The sequence below is a fragment of the Oryza brachyantha genome, chromosome 1 (genome assembly GCF_000231095.2).
Source record: "Oryza brachyantha chromosome 1, ObraRS2, whole genome shotgun sequence".
Classification (NCBI taxonomy): Eukaryota; Viridiplantae; Streptophyta; class Magnoliopsida; order Poales; family Poaceae; genus Oryza; species Oryza brachyantha.
This window is the reverse complement of record NC_023163.2, coordinates 4,910,815-4,927,436: the sequence shown is the minus strand read 5'-3', so window position 1 is coordinate 4,927,436 and position 16,622 is coordinate 4,910,815. Positions and strand designations below refer to the sequence as shown.

The window sequence follows — 16,622 nt, the reverse complement described above, 5'->3', positions numbered from 1 at the left end:
ATCCATCTCGGTTTGATCTAATACTAGCTTATAGTAAAACTGTAGATAAACCCGCGTCAGAAGACAAGTTCAGAAATGCCAGTGTTAAGGGAGGGCTTGTCATCCCACGTCAGGGGGCAAGAACAGAAATAGTTTGCAATACTTCAGCTACGGTCTTCTACAAGTTTGGGTATCAAATAATTCATGACTCTGTTGCCCTATTGCAAAGTGAAGCAGCTCGTGAAATCAATCAAGCTAGCAAAGCTGAGACCAGTATGCACAACGAAAGAATTCTTGTGTTATTGTCATAAACATGGTACTATGTTTTGCTAAAACAATTGTGCGAATTTTCAACATTACCACATGAAACAATAGCTTGATATAAACAACAAAGCCTGCTTCTCTTGGGTGTTCTCTACTTAACTCTAAACATATGTTGCAACCTTAACATACTATAGTATAACTGTATTCCCTCTCATGACTATCCCTGACGACACTAATGTTAATAGCAAACAAGGTATTAACACATTGAACAACAGAGCAGGAACCCATCGCTAGAAACGAACCAGGCACCTGAATCAGTAGATCTGCTGTGTGATCCGGATAGAAACTATCTGCCCGTTCCCGGTCGTGTCTCTCATCGCCTGGAACCTTGACACCAGCCCTGCCATCCACACAATGCAAAGAATATCAGGCGAGAACTCGACTCGAGACAGAAAAAATTGATTGCTTCAGTTCAAGCGCATACCCTGGTTGGAGTTGGACAGGAGGTTGGAGTTGAGGGCAACAGCGTGTCGGCGGCAATGCGCCTTGGGCTGTGGGTCGTCGCATCTCCTAACCCAGGACTTGGAGCTGAGAACACCTGCATCGGAAGAAGCAGACGCCATCCGTTATCAGTCACCAAGCATGTAAATGAACCGAGTGCTGGAAGCCTGGAATGACTGCATGTCAGATGGTCCAGGAACGAACTTGAAATGGACGCATGAGCGTGGATACTGGCGTTGAAGATGGCGCAGGCTGCGGTGGGGGTCTCCTCGTCGTTGTAGTGGTCGCCCAGGTCCTCGTACTCCCAGGTGCCATTCCAGAAGCCCTGCTCTAGGAACAGCTCGCAGTGCCGTGCATCCATAACCTGCAAGACCCCTGAACCACCCGTTGCATCCAACCAAATTCAGTGAGCAGTCAACTCCACAATGGCAGGATCAATAACCCCCTAGCATCTGTCGACTCACCTGCGCACTTGTTGATGGTGCAGTTGGGGCACCTCACAAGATGGAAATCTGCAAGATTCAACAAGGCCAAAATCAATACGGGAACAGATCATTGCACAGTTTAAGCAGAACTGCAAGCGAGCCAGAGGAATTATGAGACGATATGGAGAGATGGGCGCGTACCGGCGATCCAGATGCCAGGGCGCGCATTGGGGAGCATGCACGCGCCGGTCATCTCGATGGCGATCTGCGGGCCGTCCTCCTCCGGCGGCAACCACCGGGGCACCGCCAGCATCGCCGTCAGGAGCATGTACGGCGACTCGAGCAAGAACCCACCAATCCGGTACGCGCCTGCACCACGACGCCAGCGTCACGCACATCGAACAAACCGATCAGAAGAAACAGAGAGAGATCAAACGATTTCCGCGACGTCGTTGCGGTTGCGCTGCGCTTACCAAGGTGCCGCGTGCTCCGGCGGAACCAGAACGAATGGGCGCCATCTGGAGGAAGAAGAATAGGGACACGTGGTCATGTCAGGAAGTGGGACCGGGTTGTCAGTGGATGGAGGATGGAGCTTACTGAAGGCGGCGGTGTAGAGGAGACGCCAGGAGCGGTGGAGCGGGCGGGGAGGGTACCGGTCGGCGCTGGAAGGGAGCAGCGAGAGGTCGCGGAGGAAGGCGTAGCGCCAGATGGACTCGTCGGCGAGGAGGCGGCGGAACCAGCGGCAGGTGGAGGAGAGGCGCGCCAGCTCCACGCCGAACAGGTACTTGGCCACCTCCGTCCACATGTCCGCCTCGTACCTGCAACAGCAGAGGAAAAATCTCCAGAATTCGAATTTGAAGTTAAATTTATGAAGAAAAAAAAGCCACCGGTGCCACCTTCCGATGTCGGGAGATCAAATCAAACTTAGCAGAAGGATCGTGTTCGAAATTTCAAGCGACTGGATTCGAAATACTGCAGAGCTAGTCCCGAAAGGGTAGAACATAGAATTCATAAATTGGAAAGGATAGGAGCAACCGTCATTCGAGACCCAGAATTTTCGTTCGCATTAACCAGCACTCTGCTTCCATGAATTTGAATCCAGAAGAATAACAAATGCTACGCAATTTGAATCCAGAAGCATAGCAGTTATAAATTTCTGATCAAATGCACTGACAAGAGCATTCCCAATGGCCAATGCACTTCTCACTTGTTGTTCAAAAGTTGAATTCAACATTTCAACGCAACTAAATTCGAATAATGTGGAAGCTTCAAACTAAGTTCAAATAATCCAGAAGCATATCAGTTTTAAATTTCTAATGAAATGCACTGAGCTAAGGACGCAAATCGCAAATGAAAGAGTTCAGGTAGAACTAGAAGATTCAAACAGCAACGAACGGCTTAAGTAGCACCCACGATCGCTTCAAAACCAAGTTGAGTTCACATAATCGAGATTCACATGCTGCAATACACAATAGAACAAGCAAATCAGATGACCAAATGCGACAGGATGGAAACCACAACCCAGAGCTCGATGATCCAAACAGCAACATAAACTGCTTAACTGGCTAGGTTGCGATCGCCTAAGGACCAAACTGAAATCGCAGCAACGAGATTCAAATCGTCGCAATGCAAACACAGACAAGCAATTGATATGGCGATTTTCCACGGGCTCATCACAGACGCTGAAATCCAACCCAACGAACAACAAGCTAGTTCAAACTTCAAACAAATTCCCTTCCGCGAATCCACCAAACTTCCAGAAACACGCGCACGCATCGAGAACCACAATCAGATGAGAACGCACGCAGAATCCGAACCAATTCAAAGCTCAGGAGCTTCCGAGTTAACTCAAATTTCACCACCTCGAAGCCACTCACGCACACGAACACAGAACAGAGAACAGCGAACAGCGACTTACCAGTCGAAGGGAGGGCGACGGCGAGAGAGGGAGGAGACGCGCAGCAGCCTGCATGCCCGGAGCGGCGCCTCGCACGGGCCGCACACGGACGGCTGAAGCCCAGCGACGGGGCTCTGGATGATCAGCCGCGCGCACTTCGCCCGCCTCCTCGCCGCCGGTGCCGGTGGTGGTTGGCGTGCAGGAGGGGGAGGAGGAGGAGGAGCCGGCGGCGCGGCCTGCCTCCTCGCGCGCTTCCTCGGCGGCAGCGGCAGCGGCTGCGGCGGCGACGAGACGAAGTCGGGGTCGACGCGCCGCGGCCTCGGGCGCTTCCTCAGCTCCATCACGCCCCTCTCGCCCTCGGTCTCGCTCTCTCGTGGTGGCCAGAGAAGGGAGATCGCCTTGCCCATGCAGCGGTGGGCGGCGACGTGTGTGCTGCGCTGGGCGACGAACGGGTGGGGTATATATAGGCGCCGGGGAGCACCGGTGGTGTTCAGAAATTTTGAAATGGCTGCAAAGATTTGAGCGTGGATTCTAGACCCTGTAGAGGACGCATTCTCGTCTATTAAAAATTACGAAGATAAATTAATATGTGATATATCACTACACAAACATACAAATTAAAATATGATTTCTATAATTTATAATAATAAATAATAAATTAAATTGTGAGTATTACACACATACTCACAATCATATATTTGTTATTTTCTATGGACTATAGAAGTTATATTTTAACTTGCATGTTTGTGTGATGATATATTACGTATTAATTTATTTTTTTATAAATTTTTTATATCTTTTATAACTATTTAAATAACATATAATAAATAAGAAAATGTGTTTCCCCAAAGATTCGAACCGGACCTGATCTGGGCAGGGGCCGTCAACGTGATTCTGAGGATGATGGGAGGGTAGCTTTGGTATTTTATCCTGAGGCTCATTGACAAGTGGGGTCCACAGCGTCTAGACCCCACTAGACCGTGGATGGCACGAGTCGTCGGCGGCTGTCGCGTATTTGGGTGATCTGTCTTCTGGAAGTTTGATACTCGCAAATACACTACTCCATCTATCCCGTACAAGATAAGAGTATAATAGCAGGCTATAAATTGACTAAATACTTATCTGAAGGGGAGAGGGAAGAAGAGAGATGCAGTGGACTGTAATCTTAGAGCAAGTTCAATAGTGTAGCCAACTACTAGGTCCAATTTATCTATAGTCAATCTAATAGTTAATTTATACAATAGTTACCTACAAAACGTTAATGCATGGTCTCACATGTCATACACACATTTTGTCTTGTAGCCCGTGTGCAGCTGGCTACAAATTAGTAGCCTAACTCTCTTCTTTCCTCTCTTATCTCTTTAAAATATGTTTATAGCTAGCTTATAGACTGCGGTTGTACTTGCTTAGTCAGCTTCGACACAAGAACCAACAAATTATGTGGGAGTGACATGTGGGTCCTGCATTGATGATAAAAAGTTTACTATTATATAGATGGGTTAAAAGAAAACTACAAAAAACCACTCGTTGGCTATATTATTAGCCTTGCTCTAATCTGTTTTATATTGCTTCTCCTAAATAAATTTAGTTTTACGTAATTATTTTATTATAGTTTGTAAAATAGAAAAAAATATATTAAAATTAGATAAAGTCAGAACAATATAATTACTACTCTTTTCTGCGAATGATATAGAAAGAAAAATGAAACATCACTTACCCGATAAATTCAGAAATTTAGAATTTGCAGGAATAGTGTGTGCAATGGAGTAAATATGAAATATGTCATCAAAAACCGGACTGAGGGAAAAACATACTACTATCTCTTTCTATTCTAAAATATAAGTATTTCTAATTGTATTCACAGTACTTATTCTTTTTGTTCCACGATATAAGATTTTCTGGTCATGTCTGGATTTATGTGTGCTAATAAATCTAGACACATATATAAAATATATATATTGACAAATGGATTAATCTAGGCAAGCCCGAAAAATCTTATAATATGAAACAGAGAGAATATCTTATTAATCACGTCTCATTCAAAATTATTCTCATTTTATACCTTACTATATTTTTACCCTCATTCATTCCTTATTTATTAAAAAACATCATAGTTTTTTCTTCTCAACCATAATCCCTACTAAATAATCTAAAAATATTTACATTTTGATAGGGCAGTAGTATATCAAATGGATGTCATTTAGCAAGACTAGCAAAATACTCATGTGTACCAATACAAAATAACTAGCAAAATACTCATGTGTAAAATAGAAAACAAATATATTAAAATTAGATAAAGTCAGAACAATATAATTACTACTCTTTTCTGCGAATGATATAGAAAGAAAAATGAAACATCACTTACCCGATAAATTCAGAAATTTAGAATTTGCAGGAATAGTGTGTGCAATGGAGTAAATATGAAATATGTCATCAAAAACCAGACTGAGGGAAAAATATACTACTATCTCTGTTCTATTCTAAAATATAAGTATTTCTAATTGTATTCACATTACTTATTCTGTATTCACAGTACTTATTCTTTTTTTCACGATATAAGACTTTCTGGTCATGTCTGGATTCATGTGTGCTAATAAATCTAGATACATATATAAAATATATATATCGACAAATGGATTAATCTCGGCAAGCCCGAAAAATCTTATAATATGAAACAGAGGGAATATCTTATTAATCACGTCTCATTCAAAATTATTCTCATTTTATACCTTACTATATTTTTACCCTCATTCATTCCTTATTTATTAAAAAACATCATAGTTTTTTCTTCTCAACCATAATCTCTACTAAATAATCTAAAAATATTTACATTTTGATAGGGCAGTAGTATATCAAATGGATGTCATTTAGCAAGACTAGCAAAATACTCATGTTTTGCTATGGAAAAATATTATAAAATATTATAATAAATTTTTATCAATATACTAATATCACTTGTTTGAACCAAATATGAATTATTCCGTAATATCAGAAAATACCATAAGCTAATTATATAGGCTAATTTACAAAAGAAACTGTAAAGATTCACTGCCAACGAGATATTTAAAATAGTACAGAGTGATGCGGACAAAAAAAAAATGTATACATAATGTCTGGCTCTAATTACATAGGCTAATTTACAAAAGAAACTGTAAAGATTCACTGCCACCGAGATATTTAAAATAGTACAGAGTGATGCGGACCAAAAAAAAAAATGTATACATAATGTCTGGCTCTGTCGTGGGCTGTGACCAGTTTCAGACACATATTCGGTTACAATGTTGCAAAGTGCATGATGTAATACATTTATACAAAAGATACAGCTTTGTCTGCGTTCATCAACAAAATCTAGATTGAAAGGACGGAAGTGAACGAGCAATAAAGGGTTAGGGGAGAACCGGAGAAGCAGTATTGCAGTAACACGGGCAAGCACCTTAAGGCATCTTGATTCCTGAAGAGCATGCCCATGAACTTCACCATCAGGTTAAAGTTCAGTGTCACACAGCTTCACCATCAGGTCGGACACCATTCGCCGAGCAAAAGGGATGTAGCTCAAACTATACCTGAGGTGCAAGAGAGGATCAGTTAATTTGTCACAAGAGTTTGCTCTAGCAGCAACCGATAGAAAGAGCAAAGGAAAATAAAGATACAAGCAGCACCGATGCCATTTCATTTTATAAAAAAAAAAAAAAAGATGCAACAATAATAGCCTACACTGTTTCATGGCATGGAGATTCCTAGTGTCAAAACACTACGTGTTGGCATACCATAAAAACTACATCAATTCTTTTACCTCCCAAGAAAAAAAAAAGATGTACTGACTTTGCATTGTCCACTGAAGTCTAAGTGAGGTATGGGATACATCATACATGCCATCTTAATTTGCGCTGCCACTGCACCTCTATTGCAAAAGAGCAAACAGTTCCTAACATCTACAGGCTTCCTGTTAATGACTCAAAACTATCATGATATGCAAAAGAGAATTGCACACTGCTATTCAACCTTCATGTGTTTCTGTATAATTCACCTTTTGTTGCATCAACATTCCACATTGTAAGTAACTGAGCGTGCTAAGCACATAGATTTATATAGTTCAGTAACATCACACAAACACTCAATATGAACACCTGAAGTCGGTTCATGTAAACATTTAATATGCATACAGTTTTCTAGAATCCTAAACTGGTAAGATCGACTTCACTAATGTTTTCTACACATGCATTCAATACATGAGAACTCTCAAGGATCAAAACCAGTGTCCAATACAAAGAATTAACCACATACGTCGTATGATTGCCATAGGCTCCTAGCACATGCAGCAATAAGCCCATTAACATACTAGATAGGCTCCCAGCAAACTTTGTTCTATGCGAAGTCACAGAAGATATTCTTCTAATCTTACAATCTTTTTGTAAATTATATCGATTTAGTTAAGGCATACTTGAAGGTGGCATCAATACTATAACAATACTTTATGACTAATAAATCAATACCATTATTTTAAGAAAAGGAAGCTTACCAGAACAGGGCACAGATCTCACAAATGATTGCAATCAATGTTAGAACCTTGGAATGGATCTGCACAACCAAAGCACATCACAACCACAAGGTTAGGTGGTTTAATTACAAGAATCTAAGTCCATGAGAAAAAAGAAAGGATGATGGATCAAATAATACTAACCCAAAGAGCAAAAATTAGAGCCAAAACAACAAATCCACCATAAATAGCTGTTGCATAAACACGAACTGGATCAAGCATCATCCTCAACTGTTGACTTGGCCCCATTAGGAAGGCTGTGCTGCCAAATAAAGGTTCATGTCAACATATGGCAACCTTTCGAAAAGAAAACTGCTAGTACAAATGCAATGAATAAATGAATATTTCAGTCTGATATTGAGAACATTCCAACACACACTTAAAAAGTTCGACATTTCAGCACCAAATATAGGGGATATCACCAAGATAAACTGAAATTATGAGATTAGGGAAAATCCATGTAATCACCTCCCAACTGCCAGTATGTTTCCAAATGTAAACATGACTGCAAATTTGATGGGCCTGATGAAGACTAGAAGTGACTGCATAAGAAAAATGAAAAGTGAGCAGTGTATTACTCGTCAAGAAAAGTTTAGATTCCTCACAGAAAAACTAACAGCCTCATCTTTTTTACTTCTGCCTATGCTTATAGGCCAAAATTTGAATCTTTAACAAATTTAGAGTTGATTTTGGGGGTTTTTCATCGTAGTTTATTTTTCAGTCTTTGCTTTTAGATCACTAAGAACATATATATATATATAAGTTCTATTCATAAATTATTTTTCGCTTGCAAATATGCCATTTCACTTTTTCCCTTAAAAAGCGAAACGATGACAACCTAAGTAAATTTGTGGCCATGTTTGCTACAACTAAATAATCTTACAGTTTACAAGTAGTAATAATTTTAGCTATAGCAGTAAAGCATCTAGTTCCTAACTACACAAATTTTTAGCTCTTATGACCCTTACGAATTCAGTACCTTAACAATCACTTCATTTATCCTAGATCGAACCAGAAATTTTCTCATGACCACAGCAATAAAGCTCCACAATGAGAACTAAGAGAAAACAAATAGCACTGGTTCTCTAGGACAGACAGGAGACAGAACAAAACTTGTGCTCCTGGCCTGGGGCAGGTAACTCTAACAATTTACAACTGTGACTAACCCAAATTTCTTACATATTAAAATGTCCAGTGACTATATGACAGTTGAAGCTTAGTTTTGTTTTTCCCCTTTTGGTGATAACTTGAAACATGGTTTGGTACTTTGGTAGGCCTAAATAAATGTCAAACCACATATTTCTGTATAACCACCCAAGGAGCATAGTGGATAGTACTGGTTTTCTTAAACACATTGTCCATATGATCCTATTGGTGGAATTAGCATCATCAACAAGACTAATTCGTCATCCACATGAGGAACTAGCAGCCGGGACACGAACCGTAACCGTACGGATAATGAACTGCAGGCCCAAAATTGCAGCAGCGTACCAGGATCATCAGCGCCAGACCAGCAACCAAGCACGCGGCGAAGCCGTAGACCCGCTGGACCAGGCAAGCGACAGCAACAAATCAGATCGACGCAAAAACCAAGACATATGAGCATGATCCTGCCCGCATTCGAGGGGATTTCTCAGTTCTTGGGTTTGACCTGGACAGGGGAGAGAGAGCATATGCCCTCGGTGTCGCCAAGGATGGAGTCCTCCGGCTGCTCCTCGTCGTCGCCGCCGGCGAGGGAGCGGTGGAGGCGGGTGAGGGCGTCCATCGTCGCCTCCTCGGCCTTGGGTGGGTCGAATCAGGGAGGCGAAGAGCGAGGCTGGTGAAGACTTCGAAGGTGTGCGGTAAAGACCGATTTACTTTGCCCATGGCCCAAGCCCATTTGGGCTTCTCCATTGGGAAATTGGCCCATTTAGGCCTCGTTTAACTTGGGATTTTTCCATAGTCTAATGCTCCATTACGGAAAATACTGAAAAATCGATTGTTTTCTTGTCTAGTCGCTTTTGCTATAATAGCAAGTCAAGATGATTAGAAGTGTGGTTTTAAAATTATGTACTTGTGCAACTTATCCTACTAACGTTTTATGGAATTTAGTCTTCAAAGTAATTAATCTAATTAATTAAATCAAAAGGCGGCCGAATTTTCAGAAATAACCAGCATGAATACACGATGTAGTATCTTTTACATCAAAATAATTCATATGGAATATTGTCTCAAACACAACGAAATCGTCTCTCTTTTGTCATATAATCCCATATATCCTTTTTCTCCATTAGCACAACTCATGACACCACTCAGCAAATGTGAAACACAAATCACAGCAGAAATGAGAGGAAAACTCTTCAAGTGTAGAGCGCGTCCAGCTCTGCCCGGCCGGAGACCCTCCCCACCGCCGCCTGGGCGGGATCGACGCCGAGCTCCGCCGCCACCCGCCGCATGACGCCGAACTCCACGGGCCTCGCGCCCTCCGGCCACGTCAGCACCATGCTCGCCGCCTTCCCCCGCATCTCGCACTCCGCCATCACCGCCGCGCCGAGCCCGTCCACCATGCTCCCGGGTGGGGCGAGCGTCGCCACGCCCCTGGCCGCGCTCACGCCTCCCCGCATCCGCGCCGCCCTGGTCTCCAGCTTCCCCTCCACCGGCTCGTCCGCGGCGAGCCTGCCCCTGTAGGACCCGCTCAGCACCGCGTCGAGCACCAGCACCTCCTCGGGCTGGAGCGCGGAGACGAGGCTCCTTGCGACGGCCCGCGCGCGATGGGCGGGGACGGCGCCGTGGGCCGCGGCGAGCAGGGCGCCCTCGTGGAGGTAGACGCGGATGGGCGGGTGGGAGCGCTCTAGGGGGAGCTCGGGGAGGAGGAGGGAGGCGTGAAGCGGCGGCGACGAGGAGAGGTGGGGGAGAAGCGCGAGCGAGGTGGGGGAGATGAGGAGGATGAGGAGGCCCGGGGCGGGGCTAGGGTTGGCGGGGGAGACGACGAGGATAGGGGTGGGCTGCGGCGGGGGAGCGGCGAAATTGTCGAGGTCGTCGGGGGAGAAGCGGGACGGTGGCGGCGCGTCGGTGACGACGTTCTCCATGGGGCGCCGATGCGATCGGCGGCGGCGGCGGTGGGGTTTGGGAGGTGGAGGGAGAGATCTGCTGCTTTCTTGGTCTTGGACTCGGTGGTCTCGAGGGCCTACGGGGTTTAAGGCCTTCTTCTTTCTTGGGCTTTAGGCCGAGATTGATAATGACAGCTGTGGCAAGGAACAGTAATATCCTTAGACCAATTTTGATGGGAGTTTTATGAGTAATAAATAAAGCATCATATAGAATTTTTGATAATGTGGCAATGTATTAATAAAGAAAGATAAAATAAGTTTTATGGAGATAAAACCTTCTATGCACAATTACCTAAACAGCTTGTGTCTTGCATGTAACGTAGGAAACAACAATAGATAAAACTAGGCATTGAAAGAAGGGTGTTTTATCCTAGTTGACATGTCACTCTACATAATCATGTCTATGAAACTTACATTGAAAATGGTCTTACCATTTTTTTTCTCAAAGTAACCTCTCCATAGCTAGAAGAATACTTCTATAAACAAGTATGTAAATGACCTATGATATATAACCTCCTTAATGTAAGCTTTTTAGTATTATCTAGGTTTATATAAATACTAATGAACCTAAACTCTAAATAAGCATATGTAAACAGTATAAGATAATCAATATATAAATCTATATATTATCGAGACGTCTTACAGTATAAAACGGGTATAAAATGGATAGAGTACTAATTAATTTAGCCCTTGAAAATTATAAAAGAAGGATGCTTCTTTTGTATTTTAATAGGTAGTAATGTTTATTTTTATACATTTTTGATCATTCGTATTATTAGAAAAGACTTAGGTAATTACTATTTTTTGGATGTATTACTAAATATACTTTAATTATAGCTTAAATTTTTGTATATTTATAGAAATCCATTTAATAAGATAAATGATTAAGCATAGGCTATAAAGTTAATGTTATCATCAATTAAAATATGGAGGGAGTAATTGATTTAGCCAAACCTGGATAAGTTGTATTGACAGATGAACTTTTGGATGAACATGTATGTTGTACTAATACTTATGCTCCCTTTTCTCTAGTTTAATTATTCATCAGTGGTGCTATTTGGTATACTGGATTTAAATTCTGGACAATTTATAAGTGTCATATCGACGCCGACAATTTCTTCAAATGGTATATTAATCCTATCACCATTCTAGTTCTAATACTTCTAATCCACATAAACCATTGGGGGTACCAGCCTTTTTATGGCAAAAGGCAAAAAATAAAATGGAAAACATTGTGCTGCTTTCTTTCTATACTACCACGTCCTCGATACAAGGTAGCAGGGGCCGAACCCACGAAAGCCACACATAGGCTCAAATCAATTATATTGTCCTAAATCTTTATGAATTTAATTTTTTTCTAAAATTTATAGAGAATTTATATGGAATTTAGATCATAGGCCTAGGGCTTGACACTAGGCTGGATCTGCCCCTGCAAGTAGGGATAAAAACGGTCGAAACAGTCGGAAAACATCTCAACTGTTTTCTACTTCTACATTGAATACGAAAACGAAAACGAAATCGATAAAGTCGAACATGAAAACGAACACAAACTTACGGAATATCAGAAACGAAACAATTCGAACGGAATTATGTCAAACACTGTCGGTATACGAAAACATAGTACGGAATATCAACTTGTCGATAGACAAATATATGTCTAGAACAAGCAATTAAGTAGCAACTATGATAGAAATATAAGACAACCAGCGGTTGCACAAAATAAATAATAATATGAACCAACTGCTAATCAAATTCACATTGCAAAGCTAGATCAATCGAGGTAGTGAAATTGTATCTACTGCTGCAGATGCCGGTGCCGATGGTACCGCTAGAGGACAAGTCGCCGAAGCCCGAGCAGCTACCGGAGAGAGGAGCCGCCACCGGGAGGAGTCGTTGCCGGCGAGGAGCTTGTGCGGTCCACCGGCGATGGCCTTCTGCGGTCTGCCAGCGAGGACATGAGGTGGCGGCGCAGACGGGTAGATGAGGCGGCGCTGTGGGTAGGGAGATGATGCGGTGGAGTCGGTAGGGAGATGTGGCAGCGGGGGCGAGATGCGGCAGCGGGGGCGAGATGCGGCGGTGGCGCCGGTAGGGAGATACGGCAGCGACGGGGGGAGATGGGGCGAGGACAATGGGTAGATGAGGTGCTAGCGCCGACAGGGAGTGCGGCTATGGGGGAGGAGATGCGGCGGCCGGCGGTGGCGCCGGGGGGAGATGAGGGGGTGGCGTCGACGGGTAGATGAGGCGGCGGCGCTGGCAGAGAGATGCGGCAACGGGGGGAGATGCAGCGTCGAGGGGGGTAGATGCGGTGGCCGGCGACGGCACCAAGATGAGCCGATGGTGGTCGGGGGAGATGAGGCGGCCGTGTCTCTCTCACTCTCTCGGCACTCGGCGGCGGATGGATGGATCAGCCAAGAAGCAACAGTCGTGGCCCATGAGTCCTCTCCTAGATAGATGAGATAGGTTTTCTTCTAAATGGGCCTTCACTGGGCCAAATTTGGTTTTAACCAAATTTAGAAATATGGAATGTTCCGAATAAAATATAGAAATATAGAAATCGGTCGAACAAACGTAAAACCGTTTTCGTTCCGCTTTCGTATTCCGAATTTTCTGTTCCGTTTTCAAATTTCAATATTCCGAATTTGTCCGCAAATACGAATTCGATCGGATCAAATGTAGAAAACGGTTCGGTTCGGGATATTTTTAATTGTCCCGGTATTGCCTAATATTAGAAAAATATTATTTATTTACACATATAAAATAAAATTTTGATCAATTTTATATTATAGTTATATATATTTTATGTTATATTTGTGACAATTACAAAATTATATAAGTTGAATCACCAAAATAAAAATCCCGAATATGTCACTACAGAGAGATCAAATACGTGGACCATGGGCAAAATAGACTTTTTGAACATCATATCAATGTTGGCACTGTGATGTGGCATGCCATGTAGGCAATAGTGACAAAATATTAGGCAATCTTTTTTCTCTGATGGCAAAAATATAAGACCAAACGTAAGAATGGTATTTGAAGAGTTGGTACTTTTAATAGTGGCAAATAGTTAATTTCCCCCCATTCGCTAGCTCTTCAAGCCATTTACAGTTCTACATCCTGGCAGGTGGTTTCAAAGTTTCACATCGAATTCAAGTAGAGGTGGAGGAGAGAAGGAGTAGGGAGAGTGGTTCTAGCATGGAGGCGTGCATCTTCTGCAGAGAGCCATCGAGTGGCTTTGTTAGAGCTAGGGTGAAGCCACGCTCAAGCCTTGGGTTGGGTCAGGAGGTTGAAGACGCATGGGATGGGAGGGGACGGGACAACTGCAAGCCCAACCGGCATGGCTGCAAGCTCCGTCGCCGTCGCCACCCGACGGTCGTCGCCCGATTGATGCCGTGGGCGGAGGAGCTCGCTGGCTTCGTGGATCCACACTGGTGAGATGAACAGAACAAAGGTCAAGGGGGAAGGAAAGGGGTTGAATGAGACATGGGAAAGAAAAGGTGATGGAAAAGTCCAAACAGTATGAAGTATAATTTGTAAATAAACTTTTATATATATATTCTTAGCGATTAAAAGCCAAGGCCATAAATTAAACTTCGGTGAAAAGATCCCAAAATCAACTTCAATCTTAAGATTAAAAATTAATTTTTGGTTTATAAGTATAAGCAAAATTCAAAAGATGCAGATGGAAATTTCGATATATTCATCTAGGGATTAAGGCTGTGTTCTCTCGGCCTAGACTATTCAAAAACTTCCCAAATGGTGTATGTTTTAAAAAATATATATACAAGTTGATTACCTCATATTTATAAAGTTGATTTTTTACTTGATTTCATCGTTTACCTATAAAATAGCTATTAGAAAAATAAGATAATTTCCATCTCTATCTAACAAAAGAACACAATCACACCAGCTACGCAGTGGTATATCTCCAATGTATATAAAATTATAATGGCACCGTTTGAAGTTCACAAATTGATATATTTTAAAACTAAAATAGTTATAATAGCATGGAGCAAATTAACCATTTTACTAAACATGTATGTATACATCCGGTGCTTCTAAAACTATCAAATATAATAATAAGTCTAAGTCCAAGGCGACATCATAAAGCATAACCATCCGTTGTTAAGACGTGTTCTAAATCATGATAATTTGATAGCTCTACGTTTTTCTTGTATTTTATCCAGATTACTTTATAAGTAACGATGGAACCACATCCTAAGGTGTCCATCTGAGTATCTGACCACCTCCTAAGGTGGTCGTCTGGGCTACGTTGTTACATCCCTGCCGTAAATTACTTTGTCGGCGGTTGCTACTACCAGACATGTTCAAGTCTAGCTTGTCCAAAACAAAGTTTGAGCCCAAATCAAGCTTGGCCATGCACCGGGCCGGCTCTAAGCCTAGGTATTAAAGTCCAAAAATTATAACAAAACTGAGAAAATACAAAAAAAAAACCCAAAAAAGTCATGACTAGCCCGAGAAAGCCAGAGGTCGGGACGAGCCGAGCTCAGTTTTTGGACTCGTCGGCTTTAGACCAAGCTCAGGCCTAGGTTTTTTCGGTCGTGCTTTTCTCAGGCTCGTCCTGGCCCAGTTTTTGAACAGGCCTATTAGTTGCAGCTAACACGTGAAGAAAGTGATTGGCCACCGGAAACATTATTAGTTATTCACCCTAGAAAATATTGCTAGTTCTGTCCTGTTTATAATTTGTATTAGCTTTAAAGTATAACTAAAGTTACATTATATATCACACATATAAAGTGGAGAGCACTCATCACACAACACTTCATACCATACAATACTATTCGTCGATTCTAATAGAAAAAATTGTATCTGTCTAAAACATTACATGTCTTCATAATAAAACATTTTAAATATATTTATATTTGATGATGATAACTCACAAATCCTATAATCCTCTCGCCGTTTCTTTTGTATTTATACTTATAAACCATATTTAAATTTTAAAATCTAAATTATAATTGTAGAGTTGAGTTTGTGGTTTCTCTCTTATAGTTTATTTTATGTTATTTTTTAATAATTATGTGTATATATATCTTATTTAGTTGCTAATAAGACATAATTCTTTCCATAAGATAAACTGGAACGATCCTCTATAACGTCTCCCGTCACATTACCCGCGAGGCCGTGACGGAAGTGAAAATGCTGCAGAAACCCCGATGCCCATTGGCCTCTGTGAGCTCGCTCTAGATCCGTGCAAAAGAAACCATTAGAGCAGGTACAATAGCAGGCTATAAGCGAGCAGTAAAGATATTTTAAAGAGATAATAGATGAGAAAGAAAAACAACGGGCTACAGATCTATAGTCAGCTGTAGCACAGACATAATGTGTGTAGGATAGGTAGGGCATGACAATATATGTTTTATATGTGCCTATTGTATAAATTGACTATTAGATTAACTATAGATAAATTGGAGCCAGTAGTCGACTATACTATTGAACTTGCTCTAAACTCAAGGCCCGTTTAGTTCCCAAAAACTTTTGGGAAAGAAGTCACATTAACACGTACGGTCATATATTCAAAGTATTAAATGTAGTCTAGTTACAAAACAAGTTTTAGATTCTGCCTGGAAAACTGCGAGACGAATCTTTTGAGTCTAATTAATCGTCATTAGCACACATATTGGTTCCTGTAGCATTTTATGTCTAATCATGTACTAATTAGGCTTAAAAGATTTGTCCCACGATTACCCTCGTAACTGTGTAATTAGTTTTGTTGTTCATGTATTATCTCCATTTCATAATGTAAGATGTTTAACTTTTTTAGTTGCAACATTTGACTATCCGTCTTATTCAAAAATTTAGTACAAATATAAAAAATTGATAAGTCGTGTTTAAAATTCTTTTGATAATAAAGAAAGTCCCTAGCAAAATAAATAATATTTACATGAATAAGACAAATAATAAAAAAT

General features: G+C 41.7%; 3 protein-coding genes across 4 annotated transcripts; all 3 read right to left on the bottom strand.

Annotated features, from left to right (window-relative positions):
* Positions 1 to 278: 278 nt before the first annotated feature.
* On the bottom strand, positions 279 to 3,489 carry LOC102717009 (probable F-box protein At3g61730). The gene is made up of 8 exons (XM_006643851.3): positions 3,088 to 3,489; positions 1,767 to 1,987; positions 1,643 to 1,687; positions 1,371 to 1,538; positions 1,209 to 1,256; positions 949 to 1,119; positions 728 to 841; positions 279 to 643 (listed from the first exon to the last, which is right to left on the bottom strand). Exons 1-8 carry the CDS (start codon positions 3,471 to 3,473, stop codon positions 558 to 560), a joined length of 1,239 nt encoding a protein of 412 aa, XP_006643914.2. The 5' UTR covers positions 3,474 to 3,489; the 3' UTR covers positions 279 to 557.
* A 2,631-nt stretch (positions 3,490 to 6,120) lies between these two features.
* LOC102716728 (vesicle transport protein SFT2B) lies at positions 6,121 to 9,422 on the bottom strand. 2 transcript variants are annotated; one of them, XR_001550651.2, is made up of 6 exons: positions 9,255 to 9,422; positions 9,095 to 9,148; positions 8,072 to 8,145; positions 7,748 to 7,860; positions 7,586 to 7,644; positions 6,121 to 6,629 (listed from the first exon to the last, which is right to left on the bottom strand). XR_001550651.2 is itself a non-coding variant. In XM_006643850.3 (6 exons), the coding sequence occupies exons 1-6, from the start codon at positions 9,366 to 9,368 to the stop codon at positions 6,551 to 6,553; spliced, it is 498 nt and encodes a 165-aa protein (XP_006643913.1). In that variant the 5' UTR covers positions 9,369 to 9,422; the 3' UTR covers positions 6,121 to 6,550. The 2 variants fall into 2 exon arrangements, 1 of the variants encoding a protein (XP_006643913.1); XM_006643850.3 differs by having other exon boundaries at positions 7,748 to 7,865.
* A 313-nt stretch (positions 9,423 to 9,735) lies between these two features.
* On the bottom strand, positions 9,736 to 10,760 carry LOC121056738 (formin-like protein 18). Its single transcript, XM_040530030.1, has one exon. The coding sequence runs from the start codon at positions 10,669 to 10,671 to the stop codon at positions 9,943 to 9,945; it is 729 nt and encodes a 242-aa protein (XP_040385964.1). The 5' UTR covers positions 10,672 to 10,760; the 3' UTR covers positions 9,736 to 9,942.
* Between the last annotated feature and the right edge of the window lie 5,862 nt (positions 10,761 to 16,622).